At 45.6% G+C, this 17,733-nt stretch overlaps 1 protein-coding gene across 3 annotated transcripts in view; it reads right to left on the reverse strand.

The window, feature by feature from the left end:
- Positions 1-1,793: 1,793 nt before the first annotated feature.
- Positions 1,794-17,733, reverse strand: part of LOC129215153 (sphingosine-1-phosphate transporter SPNS2-like) — a 139,613-nt gene continuing 123,673 nt past the window's right edge. For 2 of the 3 annotated variants that reach the window (XR_008579920.1, XM_054847822.1), the window contains 2 exons: positions 7,677-7,723; positions 1,794-5,757 (listed from right to left, as the gene is read on the reverse strand). Coding sequence is in view for 1 of the 3 variants with exons in the window: in XM_054847822.1 (XP_054703797.1) it covers positions 7,681-7,723 (43 nt within the window). In the remaining 2 variants the exon portion in view is untranslated. Of the gene's footprint in view, positions 5,758-7,676; positions 7,724-16,719; positions 17,424-17,733 lie in introns of those variants that run through there. The other variant, XM_054847821.1, reaches the window with a different exon arrangement.

The following is a 17,733-nucleotide window of genomic DNA, read 5'->3' on the forward strand; positions in this document are numbered from 1 at the left end:
AGGTTCAAGACATACCTGGGAGACACCTAAATGACAGGAGAGACACACGTTTGGTCATCTTGTCTTCAGCAACACTTCACTGTGAGGCCAGCATGCAGAATGCTGAGTTGTGGTTTTATTTTTCTCCCTTTCTCAGCCAAAGGAGAACCTGTCCTCCCCAAATCTTAGTGGAAGCAGGGCTCAATGGCAACATTTCTCTGCTTTCTCTTAAAGAATTAATTCTGTAAAATCAGAAGCCCTAAGTTTACAGGAATTGGCTCAAACCACCTTGTGGTGTTCACCTTTGTGCTGTGAGACACAAGAAACCAGCCCAGTTCGCTGGTCAGCAGCATGCGCTGGGGGTGGCAGGACGCTGCTGTTGTTTGGTGCTGGGTCGGTTGGGGCAGTGACTCTCCTGAGGGACTGGCCGTGCTGTGTGGGGTGTCCTGGGCTGGCCACCCACGGGGAACCGCTGCCCCCGCACCCAGCAGACACGGTCACAGTGCGGCTGTTGGTAGGGGAGAGCCTGGCCGTGGGGATTTCCTGCTGACTTGCCTTGCATCTGTTGCTCATTGCGCATAGTCACAGAAAGGGGTAAATCGACGGCTAGCGAGGTAAACATTGTGTCCTTCTGAGCTTATTTTAAAATGTTAAAACTTTAAAGTTTTATTTTTGAAGTCATGTACTATGACTTATACAGAGATTTTTGCCAGGCCAACAGGAGATGGTTGCAGTGGTTGCTCAGGAGCGAGCAAAGTGCCCGTGCGGCCAGGAGCTCTTTGTGCAGGCATGGGACATGCGCCAGCAGCCGCACCAGGACACCTGCAGTGGGAATGGCATCAGCTTGGACAAGCTCGGGCTTTGCAAAGTGAGGCACAGCTCTGGCGGCAGCGTGTGGTGGAGATGGTCAGGGCAGTCAGCCTGTGCAAGTCCAAGCGGTGAGGCTGTTGTGTGTTTGTCAGACGTGTGTCTGTGTACAAAAACCACGTGAGCGGTACAGTCATGTTCGCAGTTGTTGGTTGATGGAAGCTAAAGCTGCTGAGCTTCAAAGCTTAGCTGCTGGAACATCAGAATTTATAAAATTATGCTTATTCAAGTCATTTACACAGTATGATTAAGCTGAAAGCCCCGAGATGAGCTGCCGAAAGGCGATCAGGGTTGATTGTTTAAGCGACAAATCCTTTGCTCACAGGAGTGGCCTGGCCTGGCCACTTGCACTGTGCTGAAGGAGAACAACACCGAGGGAAAGGTAGGCGAGGTCTCTTCCACGGCTGGTAAGGGGAGGCTCAAAGGGCCCTTGTCCGTGCTGTGGCTGCAGGCCAAGGCAGGAGAACAGGCGGCCGCAGAGCTCCTGAAGCAGCAGGACCAGCCCCTTCGCTCCTTCTTTTGCCCACAAGAAGATGCAACCGTCCTGTGAAGCTGAGGGGCCTGGAAGGGGATGGAGCAGGACCCTGCCTCTGTGCCCACCACTGACTTACTGATCTTTTATCCGGGCTGGATCCAGGCAGCCAACTTGGTGAGAAAAGGAGAGTGTCACTCACCCCCCCTCTGCTCCCTCTGACCTTCCCTGCCCGTGGCGTTACTTTTGTTAAAGGAGCTCCAGGCAGGCTGGTGTCCAGGCAGGTTCATTGCCATCCACATCAAAGTGCTCCTGGCTGGTGGAGCTCAGGGCAGCCTTGTCCCAGGGACCAGCCTTGCAGACGGCAACCACAGGAGTGTGCAACCAGAGCAAGAGGTGACACAGGAAAGGGAGCCAGCAGGTATGTTTTAAATACTTTTATTTCTTAATTTACATAAAGGTATATATTTGGCTTATTTATCTTTTTTTTTTATACTCTGAGATTCACAATCAATTGCTCTTAAAAAATAAAATAGTCATTTGCTTCTGAAAGAAATCAGAAAACTATTTTATACGCCTCCCTTGTATAACAAGAAAATATACTATATACTCCCGTACATCACATAGTAAAAGTGATTGTAAGTGCTGGTTTACCAAACAATAAAGCAAATGGAGAAGAAAACAAACAATTAGGACGGAGGGTGCAGAGGGGAACTCTGCTTTCCAGAGTACAGCCATTCATTCACAGGGTTTAGTCACCCTGAGGGTCTCTCTCAGCTAGTCTGTAAAAGGGGAGAGGCCCTTGGGTTCACCCAGATTCTAGCTCTCGGAGCGATGGCAGCAGGAGGCATTGTAGTTATTTGGGTGGCAGCGTGCTGCTTTTTTTTGGGTCATTTTCTTGCCTCTCTCTGCAGTTCCCATTACCTCTGCTTCTCTTGCTGTGTACAAGCCACCTAATTGCTCCTGTAGTGCGTGTGTCGGTGCAAATGCAGTGTTAGCTGTGGAGGGGGTTAATGGCTGCTTAAAAAAAGCCAACCATTTATGAAGAGGAGCAGAAGAAAGCCCTGAGGGACAATCTGGACACCCTGCACAGACCCTGATGAATGCAGCGAGGCTGCATCTAATGGTGTAGGTCCCACACAGAACACCGGGAGATCGGAAGGAGCCGGCGCCTTGAGGCAAACCATCGGAGAGGGCAGACCCTCGGGCAGAGGTGGGGAACAGGGGCAGAGCACAGGGAAGGACCGGTCGCAGCCCTGAGGAACAGGGTGAGCAGCAGGTACCAGGGAGTGGGGGCAAGACACAGCAGCACCCGCTGAGAACCCCAACACCTTTCCCCTCACATGGCTCCCTGTCCTGAGGAGATGTGTACGTGCTGGGATGAGAGGGTGTGAGTAGTGCTCGCTGCCTTTTGGTAGCGTTTTCCCAAGGCTTTTCAAATGCCTTCAAGAGCTCCTGGTTGTGTACTCTAGTTTTCAGACATTCACACGAAGTGATTTTCTGTGCACGTGATCAATGGCTTTAAAGGTATTTCTGTCCTTATTGGGACTATTTAATTTTGTGTTGAAGCTTAGAACCCCAAAGCTAACCTTGATCACCTGAACAACTACTTAAGTGATGGGCTGGAATCTTGCTTCATTCAGTGTGATGGATACTAAAATACATGGATTCATTATAAAAAATTAATTATCTTTTCCTATGAACAGCCTTTCTTTATAAAAACAGAAATACTCATTTTAATGAGGGTTGTTGCTCAGCTTGGATAGAAGTAATACGCATTCAGTCTAGACGTCTAGAAGGGCTGAGTTTCCTTTCCCTTCTGTTCACCTCCTCTGAGCTGTTAGAGCTGCTGCTTCGGCTTCCCCCCCTTAGCCTGGAACATGTGGGAGCTGGGATTCAGGGATCCCGTGGTGTGGAACTGCTGCAGGTAGGACTTGCTTCTCACTCCCTTGCTTGCTCCCTTCCCTCTTCCTTTGTTAAAAAGAAAGCCACAGCAATTTCCTTCATATGCACAGAAGATAAAGCTGGCCTGTAACAGCACTGTGCTTCTCTAACAAGGGCCGGGGCTTGTCACCAACAAGGAGGGCTACTGAAATTACAAAACACTCAACTTCCCTTTTCATTGTGACTCCTGAGAATTAAGTTTAAGGACAATTCCTAATCTCTGAACTTTAGCAGGAATACTTCATTTTGTTGACAGTAAATGCTACAACAGAGAGAGCCTATCAGAAAAGCAATTTAGGAAATGTGGCTAATCTTCTTTGGTCTCTGAGATGAAATGACTGATTGTTGGGTTCCATTTTAAACAGCTTAACAAGGAATTTCTTAACGGGAATCAGAAATTCATGTGTCTTTAAAGCCAAGTGTTTGGCTCCTAGACTACAGAGGCAGTATTTCCCCTACGAATGTAGATAGTGGCACGAGGTGGGAAATGAAGCATTGTTTTGGATTTGCTTTGCTTTATTATTTCTAGCACCTGCTTGCTGTTCTCGAGAGGATGCCCAGGCACTCAAGGAAAATTTCTGGCTCTAGTTGTTTAGCCAAATCTTAAAGCTATTGTTAAGGTATTTTAGGTGACAGAGCAACCTTTGCAGAAGAGTCCTGTGGAGCCTGAGGGGGAGGAAAGGCTCATGGTGTTAAAGGAGTCACCCTCCGACCCCACCTGCCTGAGCAGAGACCGGCTATGTGGTGGGTATCAACCAGTTCGCTGGTAACTGGAATTACTGACCATCTCTACTACAGTGTGGTACTGTAGGTCCTAGCACATCTTGGCAGTGAAGGGGAGATAAACCCCAGATTTACTAACAGTACTTTCCTGTGTCTCTGAACAAACCTGTGCCACAATCAGGACAGCCAGCTGCCAGACTTAACTCGTATCCAGTCCCGGTTTGGCATTTCCTTTGCTGATTTAGTCCTACCTGCAGCCCAACCACAGCCACTTGTTAAATGTGAGCACAAGAGTGAGGTGCATTCACCTGCTTGAGGTGTGTGCTAAACTGGAGGGGAGTATCTAACCTGTGGGAGACATCCAAACAGGAAAAAAGGGAGCGGGGAGTTCACTGAACCAATGCCCTTTCTCTGGAAGCCTGACTCTGCTCGCCTGCCTTCCCCACACCGTTGCAGCATCAAGCTGACCTAGCATGAATTTGGCTTGTGGAGGCCAGGTGCAGGAAACACAAGCCTCTCACGAAATGGCACTCCGACTGCTTTACAGACACACGCTTCTGCGTTTGAGACTAACACAGTTCAGACACTGGCCTTGTGTATTAAAGACCTCAAATGCATCTTCATAAAGATAAAAGTGACCAACTGACACCCCAGGAAGAATAGTCTGGGACTGTGTGCGGGGTCGGGCAAGCATTAAACCTAAGCATTGTTCCAAAGAAACAGCTACAGCAGAGTATCAGCCACCTGCTTTGAAAATACCGACGGGGAGAATTAGCATTGACAATACGTGTAATATGACATGCATGTAAACAAAGCATGATGTCACTGGCACAGCAGTATTGCACTACCAGGCCCTAGGTAAAGCTATTCAGCCAGATGGATTTTGGTACTTTAAAAACCTGTGAACCTCCTAAGCAAGGTTGAATTTAGTATATTGACCAAACTCTAGAGCCCCTAGGTGTTTCTGTCCAAAGTTCTTCTGGGCCTTTCTGTAACAACCACCAGCATACCCAGTGCAGTGAAACTCTCTCCTCCAACCCATTGCCCAGCCTTGGGTGACAGGTAGTCACCCACTGGAAATCTTCCTACGGGGCCCGTGCAGGGCCTGATACCCGGGCACTGAGATGAGGAAAGTTGTGGACGTTATTCATGTCTGGTATGGTTGCACAGGCAGCTCCAGATTTTAAATGTTTAAATAAAAACTGTTTATCTAAATATATATATATATGTATATATATCTGTCATCTAATGTCTTCAGCAGAAATAAAGCATCTTATGACATAGTTAAATAAAAAATAATAATCTGAATTGAGCCTTCAGTGTTAAAGAAAAGGTGATGTACAGAATATGTCCCCAACTAGTGCAGTCTCTGGGTGTGGGAGTGCTGACAGAACAGCAGCATTCAATAGGACGTAAGTTGCCCTATAAACAATGCAGACTTCATTGGCTACAACTAAAACCATATACACAATCTACAGTCACTCACTTGGGTAGCACATTGTGGGTCCAGCGGACAGTTGCTTTCGATGCTCAGAGGAACCTGTGAATGTCCTTATGCTTAAGAATTACTTGTGTTCCAGGCTGCCCTGCTCATCTCCTGGTGCCTGACCCTGCAGGCTGGAGCGGTGGGATCGATTTGGTGCGGGATAACCCTTCCAGGGTGGTGTGGAGCTGAAGGATCCACTGGTTTCCAGTATGGAAGGGCTTCGAGCTTGAGATTGGTGTGGTGGTGGGGGGAGCAGGAGTCCGCATGTCATTTCCTTCACTGGCAACTGCAAACAAAGAAGAGAAAAAGGTGGTTCATGGGGTAGCCACAGAAATCGATTGGTAACGGTGAACGCGTGCACCCCAGCTTTGTGGTGGAGGCCAGCTAAGAGACCCCTTGCCTCCATGCACGTTGGAGGCTCGCACAGCTTGACCAGTCCAGAGGCAGCACTTTGGGATGTACTGTAGGCCTTTGGAATTGGAAATACAAATACACTGTAATCCAGGCAAAATCTGCCCAAGGAAGTGAACCAGTAACAGGTTTAGACTCCTGTCCGTATTATTTAAGGGCATTGGTCATGTCTTGTTTATGATGTCAGTTGTGTAGGTACAACTGTTTGTGATGTGGGTTGAAACAGCTCAGTGAATAACAGGGTTAATTTTTGCTAGACTGTTGCATTCACATCAGTTCACTAAAGAAAACAGAGACTGCTTCTTGCCCTAAATTGTCACTTTTCAAAACTGCTGTCCTTTGGAGAGCCCAGGTCGGGGAGTCAGTCCAGCATGCACGTCCCCAACAGTAGAGCTCAGCTATCGATCGGTCTTGCTGCTAACAAGGTAGAGCAGACACTGGCTTTCTCCAGGCATGCTGGTGGTATACACTAGCTTTAAAGAGCAACCTCAGCACACTTATTGACTGGTGATGTAGCACTTGTGCATGCTGTGGCATATCTAAATGGCCAACAGCTTTCATAGATTAAGTGGAAAGGATAACCAGGTCTCTCACTGCAGGATTTCCTGTGAGGGGTTCTGTGCTCCATGTTATGCAGGAAATTGTCCCTGACCTTAAAAATGAGGGACTGCTAGGTTGTAGAAAAATTCCCTTTAACAAGGGCCTGGTTTCTCTCAACCTGTATAAAACTGGGCCAAAAGAGAAGAAAGTACAGTGAAAAACCGAGGCGTGCACAGGACCCAAGTGGTCAGTGTTTCATAAGGCAAGTCTCGGCAACACCACCTAATATTTGCTCCCAGATTTTTTGAGACTTTTTTAAAAAAACCAACTCTGTCTAAAAGCTACTGATAAATGACAATGTGTGAGTACACATCCAACCCAGAGACTGCAAGGTACAGGCAGGCCTATTATATCCTTAGCCTATACCCGAACATATTCCCCTCTGCGGAAATAACACATCTGCTGTACTAGAGATTGTATTAAATCTTTTCCCCCAAAAGACCATTCTTAAGTGTGCTATTGAGTTCTGATTTTATGATTACTCTTTCAATGCATTTAATTTATGGGAAAGAAATCTCCTCTTCAAAAACTTGCTTTAATTAATTTTGGCTAGAGTAAAATGCTAGGAAGTGTTTATCAATCGTTGCAGCTCTGAGCTGCAATGCTGTGACTGTTGGGGAGTGATAAGAATAGCATGAACACAAGGGAGAAGAAAGGGCAGCAGCAGTGGGACTCTCCCTCTGGCTCGCTGCCGAGGCCTCAGCTCTCTCCCCCTGGATCAAGGGTTGCAGTGGGGACAGTCCTAGCAACAACATGCAAGTTCCTGTGCTGCCAGAAAACATTTTTCTGCAGAAAATTTGGGATATGCTAGGAATGGTCTTTGACAGCAAGCAGCTGTCGGACCAAAAGCAATGCAGCAGGAGGTTTTACGAATGCAAGATATGTTCTAAGTTCTGGCCTTGGACAATCACACCTGCTGGTGTTCAAGTCGATAGTCTTGAACATCCTGGTCTTACCTGCTCAAAGAAGGGAGCACCAGGTTTCTGGAAGCAACTCAGTGCAACAAAGGACACTTGAGTTGACTCCTGGTTTCCCTGTTCTTGATTTGCTCCAATTTGGGTTGAGGGTAGCAAAGGTGCAGACCATGGCTGTCCAAGGTTAACTTCTTTCCAATTTACAAGGAAAGAAATGGGTTGACAGGGATTTTGGAGCAGATAGGTAACTTGAGAGCAATTGCTGGTTTGGGTCACTCACCGTCTCAAACTTTCACAGAGGCTGGTGGCATCACAAGTTGATTCACCCTGGTGAAGGGAAAACAAAAGTGACATGTGAGAGCTGCAATTAGCCCAGAAACAGCCTCCTAAAACCATACCAGCCTATTCAATCCAGGTTCCTGTTGCTTAACATTTTCTAAAGAGCTGGGACATTAATAACTCTCCTGCGCAGTGGTATAAAGCTGAAACCCTTTCGCAGTGGTGTCTGATAGCAATTCTGACAATTGCTGGAACAAGCCAAGTAACATCGCTGACACTAATTGACAAGGATTTGGGAAGGTCCCAAAGGCAGTCGGACGGAGCAATTGTTTCCCTAAGCCAGTAACAAGACCGTTTATTCAGTGGCTGTTGAATGGTGTCCTTCAGACTGACAGCATAAATGTAAACAGTCACCACTGATAAAAATTAAATTAAGGAAAAAAAGGAGCTGTCTGTCAGGTTTCAGCTCCTGAGGACCTGCTGCTGTTCCAGACAACTGCTCCCAAGTGACGGACAGAGTCCAGGGGGGTCTGCAGTGTCACCAGGCAGAAGCTGTTCTCGGCAGCGTGCTGTCCTGCACGTTCTGCAACTGAGGGCAGTGAGGGGAACAGCTCCGGTTTGCTCCGTGGGGTAGTTTGCAATAGTTTTACAAAGTTCATCCCTTAGATGTGCTCCTTCTCATTGCAGTACGTGCCCTGTGCAATTCAGCCTTCCTCGTCAACAGCTCTCCTGGTGCAGATCACCTCTCCTCCCTCTCCCACTCTGCTCGTGCCTGCCCAGACTGTGGTTACCATCTCCTTTGACAGTGTGAAGCACAGCAGGGCCTGTAAAACAGACAAGTCACCCTCGGACTTGAAGACCTTTGGGACTTGCTTTCTATATTGGGTGCTCACTGATGTTGGTGGGATCTGGGATTCTCAGTGACAATGCTGGAAAACCCCCACCTCACGTGACGTTGTCGCGTTCAAGTGCTTTTGCCCAAATGCATCCTCGTTGTACTTGGCCAACAGGAGAATAAATCAGTCACAAAGTAAGAGTCTTCTCATACCATTCGGCTGTGCTAACTTAAAATAACAAATAAACAGAAACAGCAGTATTTTATACCCTAAATGGTTGCAAAAGCACAGCTTCTTTCTGAATCAGTGAGCAACTTGGGTGGGTTTACAGGAAAGATCGCAGAAACCATCACCGCCTGAGGTTCTGCCAGGTAAGGACTTCTCAGTGCAACATCATTTTCCTTTGGAAAATGCTGATTCATTAAAACTCTTCTGTGGCTCTTCACCAGACTTCCTACCTGACCCAGGACACTTAGGTTTTTTGCTGAAAAAAAAAAAAAAAGGATGATGCTGAATTCAGACATGTATTCCAGGATAAAAATTAACCAGTGGTTAGGGGGCACCTCCCCAAGAAATCTCTGCATCAGAAATCGGCCCGGTTCAGCCCTGCAGCTCTTAACTTCACACCAACCTCAGGGAAAGTTTGTCTCCAAGATGTATAGTGCCTTTTCTGCCTTTCAAGGCTATAAACTGAAATATTTTTGACGCAGGAGCTGACCCGAGTTTCTTTGTAGAATTACTATTCTTGGTAACCCTACTGCTTTGGACATTACGTTATACTGAACACTAACTGTGCTTTTAGCTATCGGAATACATCAGAGAGCTAAACCAGATCACCTTGTAACGCTACAGTCAACTTCAGAAGCAGGAAGTAAACTATATGTTATGAGGCTATCACAGAATACTAAAACTCCCAGATGTTTGAATGCGCCGTAATGTTGTTTGAAAGTCACGTCCCTTAACATGTAATTCATTCCACATTTTTACAAGATACAGAATAAAGACAGAAAAAGTTCGTTTTGCCATTAGTTTAGCGCAGAGAACCCACCTGCATTGCTGACAGAGGAACCACAAACACACACAAGACTTTCCTTCTTATATTACTTATATACTTCAGGCTCCTATGGGATAAAATGTACCTCCCACATAAGTACTTATGTTGTCCCCAAGTCACAAGTGTTACTCGTTCTTTGCATTTTTAACACATTTCTCCCAACTTCTGCTTTATCTCTCTCTCACAGATGGGAACAGAGGCCTAGAGGGGCCAATCCTGAAATGCGTTTGGAAGATTTCACGGGAAATTAGACCCCTGCATGACTTGAGAACTTGCTGGGGAGAGAAGTGACTTTCAGAGATCACATAGGAAGCTCGTGGGTAGAGGAGAGAACTGAAACAGTCTCCCAAATTTCAGAGAATGCAGTCTTCGTTCCCGCTGAAGCACTGTGCTGTAGACAGTGGTCACTGGCTCGTGCTCAGCCTGATTTCAACAAGGCTCAGTTTACGGGTGGCAGCAGGTCAGCTGTCAATTTTTTTATTTTCTAAAGCAAAACCACTAATAATAAATTTCGGATTCTCATAGGTGGTAAAACGTAGTACATGGACTTAAGCTAACAAGGCTCAAGAGCTTCTAAATCCCTGTTTAAGTCCCACTGGCCTTTCTAATAACGATAATCCCCCACTGAATAGATTGTCGCTTCCGACTCGGGGATATCTGCTGACTAAACATTGGTTCCTAAATTGTTCTATTTTCTCTGCAGTGTTTTCTTAAGATTGTGAATGTTTTCATTCCTTGAAGAGAGCAGGGTGGGAACCACTCTGTTATTTCCTGAGGGGGAGGAAACTTACCCAAATTGCCTTTCAAGAACAGAAGCTGTACAACTTTTTTAGTTGTTTTTATGGGCTCTTCCAGCAGTTAAAAATGTGGCTGACTCCTTCTAACCCCATCATTTCCTCCCCTGTCAAACCTGAATATTTCTTCTAGATCCTATCAAGCCATTTCCATGTAGTGTGACAGCATCTATAATTCTGAAGTATTTATAAGACTGTCTGTTTAATATTAAACTACATGCTCTAGAGCTGTTAAATATTTATACTATGTAAAATGGATCTAATTTCACAGCACCTCAGCCAGTTAGAGAACTGCATAAGAAAAAGATGGCAAATTTAAGATAATGGAAGAGTGGCCAGGATCTTTTACAGGTCAGCTATACTCTACTTTGTTTCAGGAATTGTGCAGAGATGATTCTCCAAATGCTCTGTCCCTTTCAGTCTAGCTGGTCACCAAGCCAACAGATCCTGGGGATTATGGTTTGTAATACAGCCACACTGCTCGACTGTACCCAGCACAATCTCGGCCTTACGAGGCCTTTGAAAGAAGTCTTGCTGCCCACATCCACGGAGAATGCTCTGCTCCCCCCTGCGCCAGCAGGAACAAACCCCAGATCTCCCTTCTCACCTGCAGCTCCATCTCTTCCAACAATTTAGGGTGAAGCTGTGAGAAGCAGTGGCAGGATATATGTCCCACTGACTTTCCATAAAATATCAGCTACTGAATGTTTGAGCTCCATGAATTTATCATCCCTGTTCATGAGCTCAAACTCGAGCAAGTAACACGATGTCAAGAAGGAGAACACACCTGCAGGCTTGCCCGTGCAGCACCATCGTGCACAATGGTGCTTTCTCTCCAAGAGAAAGGCCGTGCTTGTGTAAAGCTTTTGTGAATGCTGTTGACGCCATTTCATGTTAAGTTTCATACATAAGTAACACAGATATTTTAGTACCCTACAGCTCTCCAAAAGCCCTGTTTTCTTACGACCTAAACAACTCAGGCTCTGGTTTTTGTAACAGAGAAGCATATTAGGAAATAACATCCTAATTTTTACAGCCTACTGTACTTAACATCACTTAACTTTTACAACCAAGAATAAAATGCTTCGGTGGGGTCCTTCTAGCCTGCAAGTAACTCATTTTGTGACTAGCAGGAGTGCATTCAGCAGACAAGAGCATTGGGGCTACAGGGGCAGCTGGATGACTGTACATAGCAGCATCTCCTGCCTGTGATTAAGGATCCTTCTTCCTTCATTTCACCGGAGAGAATTCTGTGTTTCTGAAGTACCATGCAATATCCTATAAAGTGCCCGCTGGAGGCGGCGCTTCAGGAAGGGATGCCAGCGTAGCACTCACTAGCAGCACCCATCAGCAGATTCCTCCCTGTCTGAACTTACTCAGACATTGCCAGGGCATAAACCTCTGTTTAAGGAAGTTTTCAAAATCTGTTTGGGAAGTGCTTACTAGGGAGCAGGTCTGATGACAGCGGCCTTAGCAGAAAGAAGGCTAAGACCTGCTTAATAAAGCTGAACAAACTGAGATGGGAAATGCGAGGCCTAACTGAGGTGTTTGAACACTGGAAGCACCCAAGCTTGAGCAGCAGCCAGTTGTCACTTCTACAAATACTGTGAGGGCAAGACGCATTTCCAAAAGGCCTTGCGAACACACTGAAACCAGAAGTTTTAGGTGATTAAATGTTTAAATGGACAGATATCCTTGAAAGGTAATGAGACTTTATGGCCTTAAATCTCTGAAAATCAAATCTCTCTTTCACATACAGCTAGTTAAGGGTTTGGTTTTTTGGCATCAGAGCTGTAGAGCCAATGACACACTCCACCTGTGTAGCAGTGATGATTAGCAGCCCAGCCAGGTGCAGGGCTCTGCAAATCCTGCTAGTGAACCTCATCAGTAGCGTTCAAATCTAATGTTGCTGTCTGAAACTGTGCAAGAAAAACCACAGGCTGAGGATTACCATTTGTACCTCCACACCTGTACGTCTTCCAGATGTAACAGTGAATTTTATCAACTGATAAATGAATACGGGAAGTTACTTGCACACGAGGTTGGCTCATGCTGTTGTTATTGCTGTATTTCTGCAGATAACCGACAAGACGATGGAATAGGAGAGCTGGGGCAGCCTTCCATACTGGGTTTCTTCATCTGCAAATGCGCACCACCTCAGGACCATCAGGTAAGTTACAATCCTAGGGTAGAATAAAGCTGTGACCATGGCCTCCCTGACACTGCGAAGAGGACAAGTGGAGTTGGATCCAGGAGGAGGAAAGAGATCACTACAGCAGAGGAGCTTATATAAAGTAGGCTGAGGCACAGGGCAAGTCCTCTCTCTGCACAATAACCACCTCCTAATTTACCAGCCGTGGTTCAGAAAGGGAGAAACATCAGGGAAGTGTACGTTTCACATACTTGGCTCACTGCGTCCACCACCTTGTTACTGCGGGGATCAATTGCCTTAAGTAAATCCGTGCTGAAGCCAATTGCCCAAACACATTAACATTTTAGCAAACAAAGGAGGGAAATGGACACAAGTTTACAGACCCTCCCACTCATATTTTCCACCACTGTCTGCTTACTGTCATCACCCTCAAACAGCATCAACTTCAAGAGGAGATATATATATATATATATATATATATAGGCCTGCCAGCAATACAAACAGGTTACATAGGACCAGGAAACACCTCCTTAAAACCGCAACCAACCCCCCCCATACAATATCACACCTCATTTGTACACTACACAAACCCTACTGCTTTGTCTCACCGATATTTCACCACATGGGGATTTATAGCTGCATTTCACTGGGATTTTGTCACATTTCCCTTGAGGACTTTGAATCAAACTCCATTAAATGCACCGACTTTCATCTAGTAATGCACGATGCTAACGGGGCCACACGCACGTGGGCACTGAGTGCATGCGAAGATTTCTGCCCCAGAAACAAATCGAAGTAGTCCATGGCTATTCTGCTTTTTACTATTTTTCTCACTGCAGAAGCCAAACCCAGCTGTCTTATCTACTGCAGAGAGACTGCTCTTTCAGCTTGGCTCTCTGCCACCCTTGTGAGTGTAACATACTCGTCCCAACAATGCACCACCTTTTTGCCAGACACTTTCCGAAGAGCAAAACCAGCAGGCTGGAGACTCCAGTTCAAGTGCGTACCTTTTATGCCCTTCATTATACAGAAATTTTAATCACGCAGTGCAGAATGTAAATATGTTAGCTGTTACTGTCCTCCAGTAACTAAATATAGTTGCCATTTTCACCTGCAGTTGGAAGGAGCTGGTTTTGGTTCCCTGCTCTACAACAGTTCCCCCGGGATGCTAAACAAACTGCTAGGTGCGCTTGTGCCTCATCTCCTCCCTAAAAATGGCTGCAGAACACTAAACCTTAGTACAGCCTGTTACCTCCTGAGCAGGGTGTAAGAACAACCAAAGCAAGGATTTTTTCCAGAGAGCACGTCCTGTTTTAACTGAACTCAAGCTATTTTGGTAGATGTCAGTAACTTTGGGACAAGACACCCACGATTAACAACGTGCATTACTGCAGAAACTCAGTGCTTTGATTTTAAAGGCTCCACAGCTGAAAACAATGACTGAAAATGAAGATGCACTGAAGGTGAGCAATAATACTACATCAACCTAGAAAGATCCCAGTGAGTGGTGCAGGGACAGGACTGGCACAGCTAAAAATAGTCTACGCACTGAGCTTCCTGATGCATCATGACAGGTTCATCCAGCCTCCCAGGAACAGGGTCTGTTTGATGAAGCTGAGGTCAGTTTGCTAAGGGAAAAGGACGCTAAGCAGAACGCTAACAAAATTTAACAAAGAATTGGGCATAGGAGTAGCTTGCATTGGAGTAGGAAACCATTGCTTAATTTAGCTCTGCTGCCTGCTTGTGCTTATTCATTTCCACCCAGAGAGGAAGCCTGGGGCTCGTGTAAACCTGAAGCACTCCAAACCACGGCTCAAACAGGACCTGGTTGTGCGCAGCCCTCCTGGCAGCCGTTGGCATAGGGTTGCCCTTCCCTCTGGAGATAGAGATGGTGGATCAGCCTGCGCTGAGCAGCAGCTCACTCATGGAGACAGCCCGACGGGAGCTTCGTGCTGGTGGTGACAGGTGCTCCGCCAGCTGCACTAAAGAAATGAATTGGCTTAAATCCCCTTTTCTTCCTGCACGTCAGTGGGTTTAGTGAACAGAATATGATAATCATGTACAGCAAATACATTTTTTTTTCTATTTGGTACAGCCCCTTAAAGCTGCGCAGACTCTGTTAGTATTTTCCATCTGTTCATTTAATCTAGGTGCTGAGCATATTTGCCTCCAGAGGAGGAAACATAGGTCAGCTTCTATTTTTCCTCTATCGCAGATCTTGACAGAGGAGAAAACTGGCATAAAGAAAAAATCAATAACCTTTCCTTCTATTTTTCCAGGCAGCTGGAACAGAACAGATGCGAAGATGAGCGGTTAACAGGACTCATTAGGGTACCAAGGACTCGGATGGAAATGAACTCCAGAGACAAGTCTGCCTTACTGCTCTGCGGTGGTACGCTAATGTGGACTTCTGAAGTTAGTGAAGATGTGGGTCTCTGAAGCCCTCAAAACTTTGTGCCTGAGTCTATCCCTGCACGTATAATTCTGCCAGATAATGATGGTCTCAGAAATAAGGTGGTGGGATTTTTAATGCTGTAGAAGATGTGGGTAACATCATACTCTCGTGTCCACTGAAATGATGGGGAAAAGAGGAAGTGGAGGGTCTTGCTTTTTTCTTGGCATGATTGAATGGGAAAGGAGATAAAACATGACAGGCATGATCTAATTAAATCTTTAAACAGAAAATCCTGTAGAACTTCCTGATGCCACTTGGTTAGAAACGAACTTCTTACCCTCCAAAATAACTGTCTCATGATACAGCTCTTTTCACCAACCTCTAAGCTACCAGGTATGGGGAACCATCCTCCTGTTTTGCTCCGCTGTAAGTCTGGGCAAGCCCTGTCTGGCAGCAACTTTAGGAAGGACCAAGGCAGAGCACTTAAGACGTTCCTTATTGAAGTGCTGGAAGTAATACTCCCAACGATTTTGTCCCTGTTTCACTAAAAGATGCCATTCAGGCCCAAGACCCAACTCTCACACGCCTACAGTCACAGTTTGCTGAAAATCTGCCTTGCAGAGTTCTCCACATGAAGAGGTCATCTACTGTGGATAACAATACCTTCATAATATGGTCTGTGACCGTGACAGGCTTCAGGAAACAGACTAGCAGGGCTGAATTTTTCATTATTTGTTCTATTTCCTTGTGTCAGAAAGGGTTTCTGGCTTGGAAGGCTGCCTTCTGTTCAGTGCGCCAGTCACCTGCGTGGGATCTGATCAGGTTTCGTACGTGTGCCAGGGCAGCCTTAGCAAAGAAACCATCTAAGCGTGAGTTTAAAATATCTTCCTGCGCGATAAAGTCCCTGCGTGCCAAGAACCATCCTTTGCAATGGCAATGCAAATTGACATATTGAATCCATTGTAGACATATGGTTTAAGTGCCCCTTGCACCTTGTGGGCAAGTGCTTTTAATCTTGTTTTACCGCTGATGAGCATTTTAGGGACAGCATCTGGAAGGTCACAGCAGAGAGTCGGTAGCTAAGACAGCAGTAGGACTCCACGTACTTCTTGATCTGGTGCTCTTCTTGAACAAGTAAGCTTTGCCTTCCTGTAACTTCAGGCACACGGAGAAATTGCGTTCTTGCTGTAGAACAGCACTTACATAGCTAGGAATAGTCCAGGAATATTATTTTCCTTTCTCCGTGGCACAGGAGATTAACCTCAAAAGGGCAGTATATACGGGGAACTGATGGGCTTGGAGAACCATGAAGTTCTGCCTGCAGCCTCTTCCGCAGCTCGCAGTTAGCAAGAGCTATGCCAACACCAGCTGGCTCAATCCTTCTGCCTGTACTTAAGCAAAGCTCCTGCTGCCAACTTCAACAGCATATTTCAAGTGCCGTGAGCATTTTGTGTAAGGACCAAAATGTCTGTGAACAACCAAACTGACCTTTGACATCTTCCTACCTAACCTGCAGGAAATCCGCAGGTCGACTAAAGCGACAGAACAAATCAGTATTTTTTCTATATGAGACCATATTTTCCATCTGCATGAAACAAGCAGCTCCCAACTGAAGAAGTAAACCAGCATTTAAAATTCAGCCAGTCCCAAGCCGTGACATTCTTCTATTTGCTAGCTCCATTTGTGGAGTTGCAAACTTGGCTAGTAAACAGGGGAGAAAAAAAATGGCAGGCTTTTTCCAGCAATAATAAACCTACTTACATTTTCACCACCTCTTCCCTTCATATTCCCAACCTTTCAATTCTATATAAACCATCTAATAGTCTAATTTTATTCCATCTGCAGTCTATGCATCTTCATCATGCCACTCTCAGATATCCAGAACACCCTCCTTGCCTCTCTTCCATCGTCACAGTTCCTCCGCATCCTAATCTGGGCTTTTTGCTGTAAATTCACATGCCTTTAAAGGCCAAGGACATCTTATCTGGGCTAAAAAAGCATTGTGAGTTTATATCATTATAGGAAATGTTTAATTATTGTTCTTCTTTTGTAAAGTAAAAACCAAACAAAGCAATCATGCTATTCTCCCTAAATAGCTAAATATCAGCAGTGAGTGAACTGATCCTCAAATATCTCTCTATGGGAGTTGTTAAAATCCACTTGCTGGCCCTGGATTCCTCAAATCCAAACTCTGCCTCAATGCAGCGTTGAGGCATCTCTCTAAAGTAAGTGTCCAGCCTCTTTAAAGAACCCCTTGCAATACATCTTTAAATATTTTCATAGAAAAAAATATTCTTTTTAGTAATGCAAACTACCAGAATGGAACATGCTCTGTATCGGTCTAGCATGCCAGTTTAATACCTGTGACACTATTAACGGAGGGGACTCTATCCTTTGCTGGTAACAACTTGAGGTCATCTGATGGGTCCTTTCTGTCTCTAACTGCTGCCACAGAAAAATCAGAGAAAAGAGGGTTGACAACTCTGCGAGTCCTTCCCCTGCCCCACATAATAGAATCTGCAAAGCAAAAATAAGGTCAGACACTTTCAAATTGCTGCAATAAGGAGAACTGGGAGATCATTTTATATCTAGTTCTAGAAAAGGCTAAAAATAAGCCTGATGTGAGCCAGAAGACAGAGTCTGAAAATGGATTAGTCTCATTTTTCCTGTAAAGTAATTTGCAGATGTGCCGTGTTTAAGACAGCAGAAAAGGTGCATGGACTAGGGATTGTTCTTTTTGTGGCTTGCACTATCTAGTCTGTAATGAGTATTTTCTTTCCGGTGTTTGCACTCACGTTGAAACGTTAATCAGCTACTCAGCAAGAGT

Source organism: Grus americana, chromosome 19, assembly GCF_028858705.1.
Source record: "Grus americana isolate bGruAme1 chromosome 19, bGruAme1.mat, whole genome shotgun sequence".
NCBI classification, from domain to species: Eukaryota; Metazoa; Chordata; class Aves; order Gruiformes; family Gruidae; genus Grus; species Grus americana.